At 45.9% G+C, this 21,581-nt stretch overlaps 1 protein-coding gene across 6 annotated transcripts in view; it reads left to right on the top strand.

The window, feature by feature from the left end:
- C5H18orf63 (chromosome 5 C18orf63 homolog) overlaps window positions 1–21,581 on the top strand; it is a 185,754-nt gene that overhangs the window by 57,930 nt on the left and 106,243 nt on the right. For all 6 annotated transcript variants that reach the window (XM_056521441.1, XM_056521442.1, XM_056521445.1 and 3 more), the window contains one exon: window positions 16,068–16,124. In XM_056521441.1, the coding sequence (XP_056377416.1) occupies window positions 16,068–16,124 (57 nt within the window). The remainder of the gene's footprint in view (window positions 1–16,067; window positions 16,125–21,581) is intronic.

Here is a 21,581-nt window from a genome sequence, read left to right as displayed (position 1 = left end):
CAGGCTCACTGTACCCCTTGTTACATTCCGTGAGGAGTGTAGTTCCCAAAATGTTTTTTTTTATTTTTTCTTGCTTTTATGTCAGAACCGCTGTAACGATCAGCAACCCCTGTGTAAATCGCCTGAAATGTACATGGTGCTCTCACTCCTGAGCCTCGTTGTGCACCCACAGAGCATTTTACGTCCACATGGGGTATTTCTGAACTCAGAAGAAATTGTGTTTCAAATTTTGGGGGTCTTTTTTTTCCTTTTTCCTGTTACCAAACTCGGTGTTTCACAACCAGTGTGCCTCCAGCTGTTGTAAAACTACAACTCCCAGCATGCACTGATAGACCGTACATGCTGGGAGTTGTAGTTTTGCAACAGCTGGATGTTCCCCTCTCCCCAATGTGAATGTACAGGGTACACTCACATGGGCAGAGGTTTACAGTATCCGGTTGCAAGTTTGAGCTGCGGCAAATTTTCTGCCGCAGCTCTGCCAGCGAGAAACTACTGTGAACCCCCGCCCGTGCGACTGTACCCTAAAAACACTACACTAACACAAAATAAAATAAAAAGTAAAAAAACACTACATATACACATACCCCTACACAGCCCCCCTCCCCAATAAAAATGAAAAACGTCTGGTACGCCACTGTTTCCAAAACGGAGCCTCCAGCTGTTGCAAAACAACTACTCCCAGTATTGCCAGACAGCCACTGACTGTCCAGGCATGCTGGGAGTTTTACAACAGCTGGAAGCACCCTGTTTGGGAATCACTGGCGTAGAATACCCCTATGTCCACCCCTATGCAAGTCCCTAATTTAGTCCTCAAATGCGCATGGCGCTCTCACTTTGGAGCTCTGTTGTATTTCAAGGCAACAGTTTAGGGTCACATATGGGGTATCGCCGTACTCGGGAGAAATTGTGTTACAAATTTTGGTGGGTATTTTCTGCTATTACCCTTTTTAAAAATGTAAAATTTTTGGGAAACCAAGCATTTTAGATACATTTTTTTATTTTTTATTTTTTACTTATGCAAAAGTCGTGAAACACCTGTGGGGTATTTTAGGTTCACATTACCCCTTGTTACGTTCCCCAAGGGGTCTAGTTTCCCAAATGGTATGCTATGTGTTTTTATTTTTTTTTGCTGTTAGGGCTTCCTAAATGCGGCATGCCCCCAGAGCAAAATTCGCTTCCAAAACGCCAAATGTGACTCCTTCTCTTCTGAGACCTGTAGTGCGCCAGCAAAGCACTTTTCACCCCCCATATGGGGTGTTTTCTGAATCGGGAGAAATTGGGCTTCAAATTTTGGGAGTTATTTTCTGCTATTACCCTTTTAAAAAATGTAAAATGTTTGGGAAACCAAGCATTTTAGGTAAAAAAAAAAATAAGTTTTTTTAAATATGCAAAAGTCGTGAAACACCTGTGGGGTATTAAGGTTCACATTACCCCTTGTTACGTTCCCCGAGGGGTCTAGTTTCCATAATGGTATGCCATGTGTTTTTTTTTTCTGTTCTGGCACAATAGGGGCTTCCTAAAGGTGACATGCCCCCCAAAAACCATTTGTCGCTCCTTCCCTTCTGAGCCCTCTACTGCGCCCGCCGAACAATTAACATAGACATATGAGGTGTCCTTAGTCGAAAAAAATTGGGTTTAAAATACAAGTAAAAATTTTCTACTTTTTACCCCTTGCAAAAATTAAAAAATTGGGTCTACAAGAACATGCGAGTGTAAAAAATGAAGATTTTGAATTTTCTCCTTCACTTTGCTGCTATTCCTGTGAAACACTTACTGAATGTCATTTTGAATACTTTGGGGGGGGGGTGCAGTTTTTATAATGGGGTCATTTGTGGGGTATTTCCAATATGAAGACCCTTTAAATCCACTTCAATACTGAACTGGTCCCTGAAAAAGAGTGAGTTTGAAAATTTTGTGAAAAATTTGAAAATTGCTGCTGAACTTTGAAGCCCTCTGATGTCTTTCAAAAGTAAAAAAAATCCTAAATTTTATGATGCAAACATAAGGTAGACATATTGTATATGTGAACCCCCAAAAATTGTATTTTGAATATCCATTTTCCTTACAAGCAGAGAGCTTCAAAGTTAGAAAAATGCAAAATTTTCATTTTTTTTCATAAAATTTGGGGATTTTTCACCAAGAAAGGATGCAATTTCCCACAAAAATTTACCACTATGTTAAAGTAGAATATGTGACAAAAAAACAATCTCGGAATCAGAATGATAAGTAAAAGCATTCCAGAGTTATTAATGTTTAAAGTGACAGTGGTCAGAATTGCAAAATACGGCTGAGTCCTTAAGGTGAAAAAGGGCTAAGTCCTTAAGGGGTTAAGCTTAGTGTCTGAAGGAATTGGGACGTGGTCTGGGTTGCTCCAGACCAGGTCTTCTAATTTTTTTGTTTTCCTAGTTAGGGACGTGTTAGTTTTTTATTCCTTTTCTTTTCTGTTTTCAGGTGGGGACTCAGGGACTGCGGTTCCCCGTTTCCCCATTGCGAGTGAGGGGGCACAGACATTGCGTATATGCGCTGTTAACCTTCCCTCGCCAACGGTCAGCGCTTGGGTGGTACCTCACGGGTCTGGATCCCTCTATTTCTCTGCTCGCCTCACTCGCGCATAGCATCCAGGCGTGATACAGTTAACTAATGCTGACTGAAGACTTCACTGAAGACTCCAGTAGGTGAGTTCTTCTGACTGAGGTAAGTACTTCTCCCCCTTTTCTCCACAGGTACGGACTCGCAGCAGCTGGAGACCCCCTGTTTTGGCCCACCCTTTAGTTTTTTGGGGCTAACCTACAGGGGCTGCACTTTATTACAGGATGCACTTTATTTTTGGGGGAGCAGTGGCACCTGAAGGGGCTTCATATAGGGGGCACTTCACTTGTGTGTGTGTGTGTGTGTGTGTGCGCGCGTTCATAGCGCCTTATTCCGGCACTTTACTTGTGTGTGCGTGTGTGTGTTTTAGTTGCCTCACAGCGCCTTATACGCGGCTGTTTTGGGCTGGGCGCTCTCAGCGCCAGCTTAGTTTCACTTTGCTGGTAGCGCCATACAAGCGGCTAACAGCCGCGGCGCTGCGATTAGCCGGGCGCTTCTGCGCCAGCTTAGTTCTTTTCATCGGCAGTCTCTGCCGGCGCTGGCCGATCGCCCTATTCCCCCAAGTGCACAAACGGCTGACAGGTGCGCTCAGGTCAATGATCGGGCGCCATGACAGTTCTCCCGGCCGGTCTGTGGCTCCGCCCATGGGGCTGGGAGAGCTCGGTGGCGCGAAGCTGCCTCAAATCAGCGCTGTGGGCACGAATTTCAGTAGGAAGGGGGCATTTACTTAGTGCCTTGCTTCAGGCACGCCCCTTTCTTCCTATTGGCTGGCCTTTTTCTCTCTCCCTAGCTGCACAGAGCGAGTCTCCTCACTGCAGCTGACAGGGAACACAGACTAGGGTGAGAAAGTTCCTATCTCCCTTCTTTTCCCTCATTATGTTCGTACCTAGAGCTGTTCCTCCCTCTAAACCGAGACCTGGAACTTCAGTGACTTACTATCTCTGTAATCACTGTAATACCAAAATGTCTGGCTCTGCTGAGCCCACTTGTCCTGCCTGCGCCACTGCTCCCCCAAACCCCCTGGTACCCCCTGATGCCCCTTCGGTCCCGGGAAGGCCTCCCGGGAAGTGGTGTCCGCCTTGAAGAGGTCTTCCCTGCACAGGACCTATGGAAGGGCTCGCTCCTCATCTCCACATTCCTCACGCTCTCACAAGCGTCCTAGGGGTGCCTCGTCTGACTCTTCCAATGAGTCTTCAAGTAGACGTGAGCATTCCCCTCGTGGGTCCCGCCCCCCTGTCATCTGGGCACAAACGTTGCTCCTCCAGAGGACGTTCTCGGAGTCGCTGCTCTGCCACGCCAGAGCCGCGTTCTCGGTCAGAGTCGCCCCCCTCCAGGTCTGCCTCTACCCATTCTCATTCCCCTGGCGAACTGGTGGACGAGGCTTCCAAGCCGGCATCTGACTCAGAGGACCGCCCGGACTCAGTTGCAACGGTTAACTCTTTGGTTACAGCCCTGAGAGACACCTTTCACTTAGAGGACCCAGGATCTTCGGATGTCAATCCAGGAGTATCCTTTCATTGTGCTAAGCCAGCACCTCAGAAGTTCAGCTCTCACGCTGACTTTGACGACGTTCTGGAGACCGCATGGAAACATCCAGACAAGAGGTTCCCGGGAATCAAGACAATTCAAGATCGTTATCCATTTGACAAGGTCTTTGTCACTAAGGTGGTTTCTCCTCCCTCAGTGGACCCACCAGTTTCCCGGATCAATAAGGCGACTACACTGCCTCTGGCAGATGCCGCTGCCTTCAAGGATCCCACGGACAAGAAGGTAGAATCCTTAGCGGAGTTTGCCACGGAAGCTGCTGGCTCTTCTCTTCTTCCCATCTTTGCCTCCACATGGGTGTCCATGGGCCTGTCAGAGTGGTGCCAAAAGCTCCGTCAGGATATCTTAGCGGGATCCCCTCAGAGGATCTATGTGCTTTGGCTCTCCAATGCTCTAAAGCCGGGGATTTTCTGTACGCAGCTTCCATGCAGGCAGCCCGTTGTTCTGCCTATGCTGTGGGTCATCTAGCGGATCTCCGCCGCTCTATGTGGCTTAAGGCTTGGAATGCGGATGCCGCTTCCAAAAGATCTCTCACTGAGCTTCCCTTTATGGGTGGCCGTCTTTTTGGCAAACGCCTTGATGAGATTATCTCCGAGGCAACGGGAGGTAAGAGTTCCTTGTTACCTCAAAATAAGGCTCTCCCTACTTCCCAAAGGAAGGCCTTTTCCTTTCGGTCCTTTCGGACCTCCAGCTCCAACAAGGGATCCGAGCAGGCGCCCCCGCGGGACAAGAAGGCTCCCTCGTTCCGGGCTCGCCCGTCTTGGAAGCCGGACTCCAACCGGTCCGGCCGTTTTGCACCCAAATCAGGCAACCGCAAGCCCACTTCTGCATGAAGTGAGGCCCCCACCCGCGGTTTCTTCTCGGGTGGGAGGTCGTCTCTTACTTTTTCGAGACATTTGGACCTCTCACATTCAAGACTCTTGGGTCAGGGACATGGTGTCCAACGGTTACCGGATCGAATTTGCATCCCTTCCGAGGGATCGCTTTTTTCGATCCCGGGCCCCCCGGTCTCCTCCTCCTGGCGAAGCAGTTTCGAGCGGCTCTCCAGTCTCTGCATTCTCCAGGGGGTTATCGTTCCTGTTCCTTCAGGGGAACGTTTTCGGGATTTCTATTCAAATCTTTTTGTGGTCCCCAAGAAGGACTGTTCTGTGAGTCCTATTTTGAACCTCAAGCATCTCAATCTTCATCTTCTCATCCGCCACTTCCGAATGGAATCCCTCCATTCGGTAGTGGCGTCCCTGGAACAAGGAGAGTTCCTTTCATCGGTGGACATCAAGGATGCCTACCTCCATGTGCCAATATTTCCGGGCCATCATCGGTACCTTGGCTTTGCGGTTCCGGAGGGGCACTTTCAGTTTGTAGCCCTCCCCTTTGGTCTAACCACGGCTCCTCGGGTCTTTACAAAGGTGCTTGCGCCAGTGATGGGCCTGTTAAGGTCAAGGGAAATCTCAGTGATACCCTGTCTGGATGACCTTCTCATCAAGGCTCCAACCAGGGCCCAGACTCTGGAGAATCTGAACATTACTCTCCAAACTCTGACTCGCTTCGGGTGGATGGTCAACCAGGACAAGTCATTCCTCTGTCCTACTCAGTCTCTAACCTTTCTGGGACTTCTTTTCGACACAGTCTCTGCTCGAATTCGTCTTCCGCCGGACAAACGTCTGGCGCTCCGGTCGAGGGTCCGCTCCCTTCTGACCCAGGTATCAGTCTCCATCCGCACTTGTATGGAAGTCCTGGGTCGGATGGTGGCAACTATGGAGGCCGTACCTTTTGCCCAGTTTCATTACCGTCCCCTCCAACTGGCAATTCTCTCTCGGTGGAACAGGTCTCCTCTGTCCCTCGATCGTCAGATTGTTCTCCCTCGCAGGGTCCGTCAGTCTCTGCTCTGGTGGCTCCGCTCCCCCCTTCTTCTCCAAGGGCGGTCATTTCTTCCCCTTCACTGGCAGGTTGTTACAACGGATGCCAGCCTGTCGGGCTGTGGCGGCGTGTTCAGAGATTGGACGGTTCAGGGACTCTGGTCTCCCCAGGAGACCCTTCTTCCTATAAACATATTGGAATTACGGGCGATTCTTCTTTGTCTTGTTCATTGGGAGTCCCATCTTCAGTCCCGTCCTGTCCACGTTCAGTCGCACAATGCCACGGCCCTGGCGTACATAAATCGCCAGGGCGGCACTCGTAGCTCGGCAGCCATGGCCGAGGTGACCAAGATTCTCTCCTGGGCGGAGAGCAAGGTTCCGGCGATTCACATCCCGGGGGTGCTCAACTGGGAAGCGGACTTCCTCAGTCTGTCCTCACCCGAACCCGGTGAGTGGTCTCTTCATCCAGAGGTCTTCGCGCACATCTGCGACATCTGGGGCATTCCGGCACAATCGGAAGATCCTTCCGTTTGTGTCCAAGTCCCGGGACCCTCAGGCTCTGGCCGTGGACGCCCTAGTGATTCCTTGGGCGGCGTTTACCCTACTCTATCTGTTCCCTCCTCTTCCGCTTCTTCCCAGGGTGCTGAGGAAGCTCAAGGCAGAGGGCGTCCCCGCCATCCTGGTAGCTCCAGATTGGCCCCGAAGGTCATGGTACGCCGACGTAGTCAGGCTTCTGGACGATGCTCCACTGCGCCTTCCGCTCCGTCCGGACCTGCTCTCTCAGGGTCCTCTTTGCCACCCCAATTTACAGTCGCTGCATTTGACGGCGTGGCGGTTGAGACCGCGGTTTTGAGGGCCCGCGGGTTCTCTTCCCAAGTCATTCGCACCATGCTCAAGGCTCATAAGCCCTCCTGTGCAAGGATTTACCACTGTACTTGGAGGTCTTATTTTCGTTGGCTTGAAGTACAGGACTTCTCCCCGGTGACCTTCTCGGTTCCCCGTCTTCTCTCCTTTTTGCAGTCGGGGTTGGAACTGGGGTTGTCTCTCAGTTCTCTTAAGGGTCAGGTTTCGGCCCTTACTGTTCTTTTCCAGCATCCCCTGGCTTCTAATCCTCATGTCCGGACCTTTCTGCAAGGACTGGCGCACCCTGTTCCTCCTTATCGGTCACCTTCTCCCCCTTGGGACTTGAATTTGGTTCTGAGTGCCCTCCAGGGTGCATCCTTTGAGCCCCTTAGAGAGGTGTCTCTCCGCCTCCTTTCTTGGAAGGTGGTGTTTCTGGTGGCTATCACCTCCATCCGGAGGGTTTCTGAATTGGCAGCCCTTTCCTGCCGTTCTCCGTTTCTGGTGATTCACCAGGACAAGGTCGTTTTCCGGCAAAGACCCTTCCTTTTTACATAAGGTGGTCTCGGCCTTTCATCTCAATGAGGATATTGTCCTCCTGTCATTTTGCCCGGCTCCTTCTCATCCCAGGGAGCGCTTACTGCACAAGCTGGACGTGGTTCGGGCTGTTCTGTCTTATCTCTCCATCACTTCTTCCTTTCGTCAGTGTGATTCATTTTTCATCCTGACGGAGGGTCGTCGCAAGGGACAACCTGCTTCCAAGGCCACCATTTCTAGGTGGATTTGGTCTGCCATTTCGGAAGCCTCTCGCTATAAGGGGAAGATTACTCCTTTCAGGGTTGTGGCTCATTCCACTCGTTCTGTTGGGGCATCCTGGGCTCTCCAGAATAGAGCTTCGGCCTCGCAGATTTGCAAGGCGGCTACCTGGTCGTCTTTGCACACTTTCTCGAGGTTTTATCGGGTTCATACTTTCGCATCGGCTGATGCTTCCCTGGAGCGTAAGGTGTTGCAGGCGGCAGTGGATCAGCCGTCTGCCTGATTACTTATCTGCCCACCCAAGGGACGGCTTTGGTACGTCCCACTGTCTGTGTCCCCCAATGGAGCCAATAGAGAAAAGGAGATTTTTGGGGGACACAGCTCCCGCCCTTTTTTGGGGTTTTTCCTTGGTTCTCTGTCCGAGGGTGTGTTCAGTTATGTTTTTTCTTCTGGTTCTCGGACAGTTTTGGGTTTTTCCTCGACCTATTGATCTCCTCCTATTGCTCTGGGACTTAAACTGACTAGCTCAGAGCCTGAAGGCAGGTCTATCCTGCTGAGAGGAGCTGACTTTTTTTTATCACCTTAGTGTCACACCTCCTAGAGACAGCAAGATACACCCACTGTCTGTGTTCCCCAATGGATCCTTCGAGAAAGAGATTTTACGGTAAGTGTTAAAAAATCTCCTTTTTGCAATAGCTGGAGGCACACGGGTTGGGATGCACTCAGTTAGGAAACAGACAATGTTTCCCAACCAGTGTGCCTCCAGTTGATGCAAAACTACAACTCCCAGCATGCCCAGACAGCTGAAGGGCATGTAGTTATGCAACAACTGGAGGAGAACAGTTTGGAGACCACTGTGTAGTAGTGTGCAAACTGTAGCCCTCCAGATGTTGCAAAACTTCAACTCCAATGATGCCCAGACTGCCCAGGCATGCTGGGAGTTGTAATTCGGCAACATCTGAAGGGCCAGATGTTACAGAACTACAACTCCCAGCATGCCTGGACTATCTAGTTTTGCAACATCTGGAAGGGTACAATTTGGAGACCACTGCACAGTGGTCTCCAAACTGTGACCCTCCAGATGTTGCAAAATGACAACTCCCAGTATGCCCAGACAGCAAAAAGTTTGGCAACTCCTAGAAGGCAGCAGTGAAGATCACTTACCACTGATCTTCACTGCTGCCTCCGCCTCCACCTCCTTTCTGCCGTCAGTTCCGCCGGTTCCAACGGTCCCTGTACATGTCCCCCCCCGCTCTGCCCGGACTTCCAGGTGTGGGCAGAGCGGGGATTTAATCTTTTACCCCCCGCCCCCAACTGCCATTGGTCGGTCAGTCCTGACCGACCAATGGCAGGGGATAGGAGGAGGTGGCACCCCTGCCAACTCACTCCTATTCTTTAGCATGATCGGGGCTCTGACAGCTCCGATCATCCCTATTTTCTGGACGATTGGGTCATCAGAGACCCAATCAGCTTGGAAAAGCACTGATTCGCCTGTAAGAATTGCTCGCCTGTAAGATTTCAGCAGGTATCCCGGTCTGGTCCCGTAATTCCCACAGGAGTTTAGGTACACCGTTGGTCCTTAAAGGAGAACTATGGGATTGAAAAATGTATCCCCTATCTTAAGGATAGGGGATAAGTTTCAGATCGCAGGGGGTCCGACCGCTGGTGTCCCCCGCGATCTCCCGTACGGTGCCCCGGCTCTCTGGTTAGAGAGGGCATGTTGACCACCGCATGAAGCAGCGGCTGACACGCCCCCTCCATACACTGCTATGAGAGCCGGAAATTGCCGAAGGCAGCGCTTCGGGTCTCCCATAGCAGTAAATGGAGGGCGCGTGTCAGCCGCCGCCTCGTGCAGTGGTCGACATGCGCTCTCTATGCAGAGAGCCGGGGCCCCGTACGGGAGATCGTGAGGGGCCCCAGCGGTCGGACCCCCCGCGATCTGAAACTTTTCCCCTATCCTTAGGATAGGGGATAAAATGTTCAATCCCGTAGTTCTCCTTTAAGTACCAGGACATCAGGGCGTATCTGTATGCCCTTGGTCTTTAAGGGGTTAAATGGAATTTGGGGAAAAGGGTGGTGATTTAAACTTTTATTAGGGTAAGGGTTAATTCACATTTAAAGGGAACCAATTATTAAATTTTACCCTATATAATGCTTGGCAAAGCATTATATAGGGTGAAATTGTTGTCCTCACCATCCCCGGGGGACGCTCCTGCCCCCAGGGATGGTGAAGATATGAAGTTATAAACTAGTCACCGCCGCCGCCGTAAGTAGTCACCTGGGCGGGGAGCTCTTCTCACCTAGTCCCGTTCTTCGGCCGGGAGCGATGCCCCCTCTGCTTGATTGATGGGCAGCGTCATTGTTCCGCTCACTGAACAGACGGAGCAGAGCGATGACGCGGCCCATCAATCAAGCAGAGGGGGCGTCGCTGCCGGCCGAAGAACGGGAGTAGGTGAGAAGAGCTCCCCGCCCAGGTAACTACTTACGGCGGCGGCGGTGACTAGTTTATAACTTCATATCTTCACCATCCCTGGAGCGTCCCCCGGGAATGGTGAAAATAAAGATTTTATCCTATATAACGCTTTGCCAAGCATTATATAAGGTAAAATCTGATGATTGGCTCCCTTTAATAACTTTTTTTTACTATTACATATAATCTTCTGACTGCATACACTGTTCAATGCTATGCCATAGCAAAGCATTGATCATAGGCGTGCGCAGCCTATTGCATTAGGGTGTGCACCCTAAAGCACAAACTCACTCCGCGCATGCGTGTGTGTGTGTGTTTATGTATGTGTGTGTGTATATATATATATATATATATATATATATATATATACACACACACACACACACATACATATACACACACACACACACACACACACTCTTGCTTGCATAGTGTAGGAGGATTACAGTTTTAGGCTTAACATGGCCCTGGGCAAAATCAGAAGTGGGGTCCCAAAAGTTGTAATAGTGCACTAATCAGATTAGCACTATTAGTCACTTCAAATATCATAAAAAATATCTAAAAAGCAAAAAAAATTAAAATGGTACCGATAAAAACTACAAATCACAGCGCTAAAAATGACCCTAACATCCCCATATACAGAAAAATAAAAGTGCTATAGGGATCAAAATAGTACAATTTTATATTTTTGTATAGTTCCCCCACATTAAGTTGGCAGTATAAATCTCCCACATTAGGATGGAAATATATTTCCGCCACATTAGGTTGGCAATATAGTTCCCCCACATTAGGTGCAGTATAGTTCCCCCACATTAGGTTAGTAGTACAGTTCCCCCACATTAGGTTGGCAGTATAGTTCCCCCACATTAGGTTGGCAGTATAGTTCCCCCACATTAGGTTAGTAGTACAGTTCCCCCACATTAGGTTGGCAATATAGTTCCCCCACATTAGGTGCAGTATAGTTCCCCCACATTAGGTTAGTAGTACAGTTCCCCCACATTAGGTTGGCAGTATAGTTCCCCCACATTAGGTTAGTAGTACAGTTCCCCCACATTAGGTTGGCAATATAGTTCCCCCACATTAGGTGCAGTATAGTTCCCCCACATTAGGTTAGTGGTACAGTTCCCCCACATTAGGTTGGCAGTATAGTTCCCCCACATTAGGTTGGCAGTATAGTTCCCCCACATTAGGTTGGCAGTATAGTTCCCCCACATTAGGTTAGTAGTACAGTTCCTCCACAGGTGCAATATAGTTCCCCCACATTAGCTGCAGTACAGTTCCCCCACATTAGGTGTAGTATAGTTCCCCCACATTAGGTGCAGTATAGTTCCCCACATTAGGTGCAGTACAGTTCCCCCCCATTAGGTGCAATATAGTTCCCCCACATTAGGTGCAGTATAGTTCCCCCATATTAGGTGCAATATAGTTCCCCCACATTAGGTGCAGTATAGTTCCCCTACATTTGGTGCAATATAGTTCCCCCACATTAGGTGCAGTACAGTTCCCCCACATTAGGTGCAATATAGTTCCCCACATTAGGTGCAATATAGTTCCCCCCCATATATATATATATATATATATATATATATATATATAATATGCATAAATACAAACATAATACATACATATGCACACCATACATAATACATACACAAATCCATTATATATATACACACACATCATACATAAATACATCATACATACATAATACACACCATACATACATATCACACACATCATACACACATACTAAACACACCATACATACATATTACACACTCCATACATACATACATAATACACACACCATACACACATACTACACACACCATACACACATACTACACACACCATACACACATATTACACACATCATACATACATATTACACACATCATACATACATATTACACACATCATACATACATATTACTCACATCATACATGCATATTACACACACACCATACATACATACATAATACACACACCATACATACATAATACACACCATACACACATACTACACACACCATACATACATATTACACACACCATACATACATATTACACACACCATACATACATACATACATAATACCACACCATACATACATACATAATACCACACCATACATACATACATACATAATACCACACCATACATACATAATACACACACCATACATACATATTACACACATCATACATACATATTACACACATCATACATACATATTACACACACACCATACATACATACATACATACATAATACACACACCATACATACATATTACACACATCATACATACATATTACACACATCATACATACATATTACACACATCATACATACATATTACACACACACCATACATACATAATACACACACCATACATACATACATATTACCACACCATACACACATACTACACACACCATACATACATATTACACACACCATACATACATACATACATAATACCACACCATACATACATACATAATACACACACCATACATACATATTACACACATCATACATACATATTACACACATCATACATACATATTACACACACACCATACATACATACATAATACACACACCATACATACATAACACACACACCATACATACATACATAATACACACACCATACATACATACATAATACACACACCATACATACATACATAATACACACACCATACATACATACATAATACACACACCATACATACATATTACACACATCATACATACATACATAATACACACACCATACATACATAATACACACACCATACATACATAATACACACACCATACATACATACATATTACACACACCATACATGCATATTACACACACCATACATACATATTACACACACCAAACATACATACATAATACACACACCATACATACATACATAATACACACACCATACATACATACATAATACACACACCATACATACATACATAATACACACACCATACATACATAATACACACACCATACATACATACATAATACACACACCATACACACATACTACACACACCATACATACATAATACACACACCATACATACATAATACACACATCATACATACATAATACACACATCATACATACTACACACATCATACATACATAATACACACACCATACATACATATTACAAACACCATACATACATATTACACACCATACATACATAATACACACATCATACATACATAATACACACACCATACATACATATTACACACATCATACATACATAATACACACCATACATACATAATACACACATCATACATACTACACACATCATACATACATAATACACACACCATACATGCATATTACAAACACCATACATATATATTACACACCATACATCCCACCCCCTCCCGTCCTCGGTCTGTGCACTTTTCTTACCTGCGGCAGCCATGTTGGGGTCAGAGGCCGGGCACGTCCATTCCCATCTGCTGCACACTTTGCACCATCGCCCACTTCTTCCTCATGCCGAGGAATGGACACTCGGTGCCAGGAGTTGCAGCCAGGATCATCCCAGGAATGGAAGGAGACGTGCGCAGCTGCGGGGCAGCCCCTGCGTCTGCAGTTAGCGCAGCAGTGTGCGCGGCCGGGGAAGGGGGAGGAGCGGCCCGGAGGAAGGGGAAAAGAGTGGCCCAGAAGAAGGGGGGATAGAGCGGCCGGAGGACGGGGATAGAGCAGCCCAGAGGAAGGGGATAGAGCGGCCCAGAGGAAGGGGATAGAGCGGCTCAGAGGAAGGGGATAGAGCGGCCCGGAGGACAGGGGGGATGGAGCGGCCTGGAGGAAGGGGATAGAGCGGCCCAGAGGAAGGGGGGATAGAATGGCCGGAGGACGGGGCTAGAGCGGCCCAGAGGAAGGGGATAGAGCGGCCCGGAGGACAGGGGGATAGAGCGGCCTGAGCCGCAAATAAAAAAAAATGCATTTTTAAACATCCGGTGTGCCCTGAAAGTCTTTCAGGGCACACCGGATGTTTAAAAATGCATTTTTTTTTTTATTTGCGGCTCCGGCCAATCTATTCCCCGTCCTCCGGCTGGTGATGTCGGGGATGTCCAGTGGGGCTGGGGTTTAGTATTGAGGAAAAAAAAAAAAGTCCTGCAGCAGCGGGCCGCGGTGATTAGGGTGTGCCTGTGCACACCCGGCACACCCCGTGCGCACGCCTATGGCATTGATCAGTGTTATCGCTCTGCTGCGGATCGAATGGAGAGGGGACAGGTAGGGACCCTCCCCCGTCCTCTCAGCTACGGCAGTCCCGAACAGCCCGACTGAGCTGCCGAGATACTTTCACTTTCACTTTAGACACGGTGATTAACTGTTATTGCTGCCTCTAAGGGGTTAATGCCAGTCATCTCCATGATCGGTGATGTACGGCATTAGACTCGCTATGACCCGCGCTCAGCTCCTGAGCACATGTCATAGAAGGGGAGCGCAATATCCCAAACAGGTTAGGGATTAGGCCAATTTTATTTTATCATTTTCATTTTTTTCTCCTCGCCTTCTAAAAATCATAACTGTTTTATATTTCCATCCACAGACCCATGCGAGGGCTTGTTTTTTGGGTGACCTATTGTACTTTGTGATGACATGACTGACTTTACCATAAAATGTACCGCAAACCCCAAAAAATTATTATTTGTTAGAGGAAATTGAAAAAGAAAACTTAAATTCTGCATAGTTTGGAGGATTTCGTTTTCACACTGTACACTTTATGGTAAAAATTACATGTTTTCTTGATTCTGTTGGTCAATATGATTAAAATAATAGCCATCATTATGTACTTTTCTATTATTGTACTGCTTTTAAACTTTTTTTTTTACTTTTTCACAAAATAAGAATGTGTAAAATTGCCCTATTTTGACCGCTTGTAACTTTCCCACTTTTTTGTATACAGAGCTGTGAGGTCTCATTTTTTGCACCATGATCTGTAGTTTTTTTTGTACCACTTTTGTGCATATGTGAGTATTTGATCACATGCTGTTATTTTTTTTTATATACATTTTTAAATATTATTTTAATTTGAGGTGACCAAAATAATTTTGGACTTTTTTTTTTTAACGTTTACGCTGTTAACTGTACGGAATAATTTGTTTTATATTTTGATAGTTCGAACATTTTTGCACACGGCAATACCAAATGTGTTTATTAATAATTATTTTTTACGCTTTTTGTGGGTAAAATTGGAAAAAGGGCTGATTTACATTCATATTGGAGGAGGGCTTTTTCAAATTTTTTTTTGTCTCCATAGGGGATAGCAATCATTAGATTGCTAATACTGTTCAGTGCTATGCATAGGCATAGCACTAATCAGTAATATCAGCAATCTTCTTCTCTGGTCTGCTTGATGTCAGACCACAGACGAAAACCCTGGGATAACAGCTGGAGCAGATGAGGGGACCTCCGGATGCCATGCGGCACCGTGCGCGATCCAATCATCCATTTATAGGGGTACTCCAGCCCTAATACATCTTATCCCCTATCCAAAGAATAGGGGATAAGATGTATGATTGCGGGGGTACCGTTGCTGGGGACCCCTGCAATCTGTCATTTCGCACCCAACTTTGTGAGCTCTCCGCAGCTCTGGAGGCTCAGAGTGTGCAGCATGACGACCACGGCCCGGAGTATTGTGAAATCATGACTCTGACCCCGTGTGACTTCATGCCTCGCCCCTCAATGCAAGTCAATGGAAGGGGGCATGACAGCAGTCTTGGACTATCAGCAAAACCTCAAACACTTCTCATCAGTACAATCATGGGTCCTGAATGGCTGTGTGGTGCAGCTCTTGAAATGTACTGAGTAGGGAGCATGGCTTGTAAGACTCCTAACACCACTGATGCTATGCTGATGCTTTCTTTCTAAAATGTATAGCATACTATTGAATTTCCACCACAAAAAAAATTGTATTCACATAATTGCATTTTTATATGTATATTGCTTTCTTAGATATCTTTTTACAAAAGTGGAAAACTCCAATTAGTTACTGAAAAACAACAAGTTAAAGTAAGTAAAACCGCTGTACATAACTTCACTGAATAAATCTGGATAACAGTATTGTTAGTAGTATTAGATAAACATACTCAAGATGTTCTTTGCATCTAGCATATACATATTACAAATTAATGAGTATTCTCTGCTGTAAAACAGATTTGGTTCCACTTCAATAGAGATGGGGTAAATTGTAAACCTTTCCTTCTATCATTTGCCCCAATCCATGTTTTTTTTCCCCTAATTTGTCAAATTTTAATGTTTCCTATCATCCAACTAATTTTAATCTAAGATAGACAACACTGACGGTGAAAATGTATTCAAAACTTATATCATGCATGTGAAAAAGTAATTTTCCTCTCAAACTTATCACTAGTTGTGCCACCCTAGCAAACATTTGCAGTAATTTGTGATAAATCTGTTACATCATTAACAAATTGTGGCCTATTCATTTAACCCCTTCAGGACCAAGCCCATTTTGGCCTTAAGGACCAGAGCGTTTTTTGCAAATCTGACCACTGTCACTTTAAACATTAATAACTCTGGAATGCTTTTAGTTATCATTCTGATTCCGAGATTGTTTTTTCGTGACATATTCTACTTTAACATGGTGGTAAATTTTTGTGGTAACTTGCATCCTTTCCTTGTGAAAAATCCTAAAATTTGATGAAAAATTTGAAAATTTTGCATTTTTCTAACTTTGAAGCTCTCTGCTTGTAAGGAAAATGTATATTACAAATAAAAAATTTTTTTATTCACATATACAATATGTCTACTTTATGTCTGCATCATAAAAGTGACGAGTTTTTACTTTTGGAAGACACCAGAGGGCTTCAAAGTTCAGCAGCAATTTTCCAATTTTTCACAAAATTTTCAAACTCACTATGTTTAAGGGACCAGTTCAGGTTTGAAGTGGATTTGAAGGGTCTTCTTATTAGAAATACCCCACAAAAAACCCCATTATAAAAACTGCACCCCCCAAAGTATTCAAAATGACATTCAGTCATCATTTTAACCCTTTAGGTGTTTCACAGGAATAGAAGCAAAGTGAAGGAGAAAATTCACAATCTTCATTTTTTACACTCGCATGTTCTTGTAGACCCAATTTTTAAATTTTTACAAGGGGTAAAAGGAGAAAATGTATACTTATATTTGTAGCCCAATTTCTCTCGAGTAAGCACATACCTCATATGTCTATGTAAAGTATTCGGCGGGCGCAGTAGAGGGCTCAGAAGGGAAAGAGCGATAAGGGGATTTTGGAGAGTACGTTTTTCTGAAATGGTTTTTGGGGGCATGTTGCATTTAGGAAGCCCTTATGGTGCCAGAACAGCAAAAAAACCTCACATGGCATACCATTTTGGAAACTAGACCCCTTGAGGTACGTAACAAGGAATAAAGTGAGCCTTAATACCCCACAGGTGTTTCACGACTTTTGCATATGTAAAAAAAATTTTTTTTTTTCACTAAAATGTGTGTTTCCCCCCAAATTTCACATTTTTCCAAGGGTTAATAGCAGGAAATACCCCCCAATATTTGTAACCCCTTCTCTTCTGAGTATGGAGGTACCCCATAAGTTGACCTGAAGTGCACTATGGGTGAACTACAATGCTCAGAAGAGAAGGAGTCATATTTGGCTTTTTGAGAGCAAATTTTGCTCGGGGGGCATGTCGCATTTAGAAAGCCCCTATGGTGCCAGAACAGCAAAAAATACCCACATGGCATACCATTTTGGAAACTAGACCCCTTGAGGAATGTAATAAGGAATAAAGTGAGCCTTATTACCCCACAGGTGTTTCATGACTTTTGCATATGTAAAAAAAAAAAAAAAAATTTCCACTAAAATGTGTGTTTCCCCCCTAATTTCACCTTTTTGCAAGGGTTAATAGCAGAAAATACTCCCCAAAATTTGTAACCCCATCTCTTCTGAGTATGGAGGTACCCCATAAGTTGACCTGAAGTGCACTATGGGCGAACTACAATGCTCAGAAGAGAAGGAGTCATATTTGGCTTTTTGAGAGCAAATTTTGCTCGGGGAGCATGTCGCATTTAGGAAGCCCCTAAGGTGCCAGAACAGCAAAAAAAACACACATGGCATACTATTTTGGAAACTAGACCCCTTGAGGAACGTAACAAGGGGTACAGTGAGCATTTGCCCCCCCACTGGTGTCTGACAGATCTTTGGAACAGTGGGCTGTACAAGTTTTCATTTTCATGGACCACTGTTCCAAAGATCCGTCAGACACCTGTGGGGGGTAAATTCTCACTGCACCCCTCATTACATTCCGTGAGGGGTGTCGTTTCCGAAATGGGGTCACATGTGGGGTTTTGTTTTTTTTGCGTTTGTCAAAACCGCTGTAACAATCAGCCACCCCTGTGCAAATCACCTCAAATGTACATGGTGCCCTCTCCCTTCTGGGCCTTGTTGTGCGCCCCCAGAGCACTTTGCGCTCACATATGGGGTATCTCTGTAGTTGGGAGAAATTACGTTACAAATTTTGGGGGGCTTTTTTCCCTTTTACCTCTTGTGAAAATGTAAAGTATAGGGCAACATCAGCATGTTAGTGTAAAAAATAAAAAATTTTTACACTAACATTCTGGTGTAGACCCCAACATTTCCTTTTCATGAAGGGTTAAAGAAGAAAAAGCCCCCCAAACCTTGTAACGCAATTTCTCCCGAGTACAGCGATACCCCATATGTCGCCCTAAACTGTTGCCCTGAAATACGACAGGGCTCCAAAGTGAGAGCGCCATGTGCATTTGAGGCCTAAATTAGGGATTTGCATAGGGGTGGACATAGGGGTATTCTACGCCAGTGATTCCCAAACAGGGTGCCTCCAGCTGTTGCAAAACTCCCAGCATGCCTGGACAGTCAACGGCTGTCCGACAATACTGGGAGTTGTTGTTTTTCAACAGCTGGAGGCTCTGCTTTGGAAACAGTGGTGTACCGGACGTTCTTATTGGGGGAGGGGGGCTGTGTAAGGGTATGTGTATATGTAGTGTTTTTTACTTTTTATTTTATTTTGTGTTAGTGTAGTGTAGTGTTTTTAGGGTACAGTCACATGGGCGGGGGATTACAGCGAGTTTCCCAGCGCAAAATTTGCTGCATCTCAAGATGCGAGAAACCCACTGTAAAAGCCTCGCCCATGTGAATGTACCCTGTACATTCACGGGGGTGGCGGGGCGGGGGGGGGGGGGGGGGGGGGCTTGCATCAGCTGTTGCAAAACCACAACTCCCAGCATGCATGGTCTGTTAGTGCATGCTGGGAGTCATAGTTTTGCAACAGCTGGAGGCACACAGGTTAGGAAACACTGAGTTAGAAACAGACAATGTTTCCCAACCAGTGTGTCTCAGACAGCTGAAGGGCATGCTGGGATTTGTAGTACGGCAACATCTGAAGGGCCAGATGTTGCTGAACTAAAACTCCCAGCATGCCTGGACAGTCAGTGCATACTGGGAGTTGTAGTTTTGCAACAGCTGGAAGAGCACAGATTGGAGACCATTATACAATGGTCTCCAAACTGGGGCCCTCCAGATGTTGCAAAACTACAACTCCCAGCATGCATGGTCTTTTAGTGCATGCTGGGAGTTATAGTTTTGCAACAGCTGGAGGCACACAGGTTAGGAAACACTGAGTTAGAAACAATGTTTCCCAACCAGTGTGTCTCCAGCTGTTGCAAAACTACAACTCCCAGCATGCCCAGACAGCTAAAGGGCATGCTGGGAGTTGTAGTTCGGCAACATCTGAAGGGCCAGATGTTGCTTAACTAAAACTCCCAGCATGCCTGGACAGTCAGTGCATGCTGGGAGTTGTAGTTTTGCAACAGCTGGAAGAGGACAGATTGGAGACCATTATACAATGGTCTCCAAACTGAGGCCCTCCAGATGTTGCAAAACTACAACTTCCAGCATGCCCAGTCAGCCAAAGGCTGTCTAGGCATGCTGGGAGTTGTAGTTTTCAGACTCCTAGAAGCAGCAGTGAAGATCTTCACTGCTGCCTCTGAGGACCACATACTTACCCGTCGCTGCTCGTCCACGTGGCCGGTCCCGCGCTGCTCCTCGGTCCCGCCGCTGGATCAGGTAAGTCCGCCGGTCCCCACGTGTTCCCCCCGAATGCCGCAGGTCCCCGCGAGCCCCTGCAGCCTTCGTCCCCCGTTCTGCCCGACTTCCAGGGGCGGGCAGTGCGGGGGATCTGAACTTTCACCCCAGATCACTGTGATTGGTCCACAGGGACCAATCACAGTGATCGCTGACCAGGACCATCAATTGATGGTCCTGGGGGTGAAGCAGAAGTTGTCCCCTGCTGGAAACAGCGGGACTTCTGCCAGTTAACCCGTGCGATGCTGCGCATCGCCGGGTTAACTGAATGTCATTTATAAACGCCGGGATGCGCGAACGCACTGCACAACCCGGCGTTTATATATGACATTCTGCGGGAAGGGGTTAAATTAGTTGGTTGGACAGTTTTCGAGCATGAATAGCTAAGTCATGCCACAGCTTCTTAATAGAATTCTAGTCAGGACAAAACATTAAAAGGGTTAACACTTATGTGAAACATCAGAATCAGAATCTTCAGTTTTTTAAATCAACTGGGTGTCAAAAAGTTAAACAGATTTGTAAATTACTTCTATTTAAAAATCTTAATATTTCCAGTACATATCAGCTTCTGTATGCTCCAGAGGAAGTTGTATATTTCCTTTCTGTCTGACCACAGTGCTCTCAGCTGACACCTCTGTCCATGTCAGGGACTGTCCAGAGCCGGAAGAATTCCCCATAGCAAACCTCTCCACCAGAATACCCCTTTAATATATTGACATAACATTTTCACCAGATGTTGGTAACCAAAGTAATCCATGCATAGAAAGAAACTAAAACAAATAAGCTTTAAAATTAAGTTGTGTAATAATGTGAAATGATACAGGGAAAAAGTATTGAACATATGAAGAAAGGGAGGAGCAAAGAGGCATGGAAAGCCAAGACAACAACCCTCCAAAATAAGTAACATCATTTCTCTTGACTATATAAATTGACATAATCTGTTGCCAAATTAGTGATTTGCACAGGGGTGGCTGATAGTTAGAGATTGTGAGGGTCTCTCATGGAAGAGGCATGCCAGGGGTGCGTCCTACTCACATGCGACTTTAGGGCTGACTTGCGACACTTAAAGTCTCAGAAATATACACCTCTTTTATAGATGGTGTCTATTTCTGCACCCAGAGCAAGGGCCTCCACAAAGCCGCTGAACTTACTAAGAGGGCAAGGCTGCAGTATGTTCTCCTCTCGACTGCATTGATGGGGTTTATCTATTTGGCCTAGCAAAAAAAACATTGGGGTGCTGGGCCGCAAACTTTTGGGTGCGCAAGTTTGTCTGAGCCACCATCAAATTGACAAGTCCTCACTGAAAAAAAAAAAAAAAAAAAAAGTGAAGGTCATTTCAGTGAGCACTGTGGGGACAATTTGGATTTCTGGCCCGC

Source organism: Hyla sarda, chromosome 5 (genome assembly GCF_029499605.1).
Source record: "Hyla sarda isolate aHylSar1 chromosome 5, aHylSar1.hap1, whole genome shotgun sequence".
Classification (NCBI taxonomy): Eukaryota; Metazoa; Chordata; class Amphibia; order Anura; family Hylidae; genus Hyla; species Hyla sarda.
This window is presented reverse-complemented; position numbering and strand designations above follow the sequence as displayed.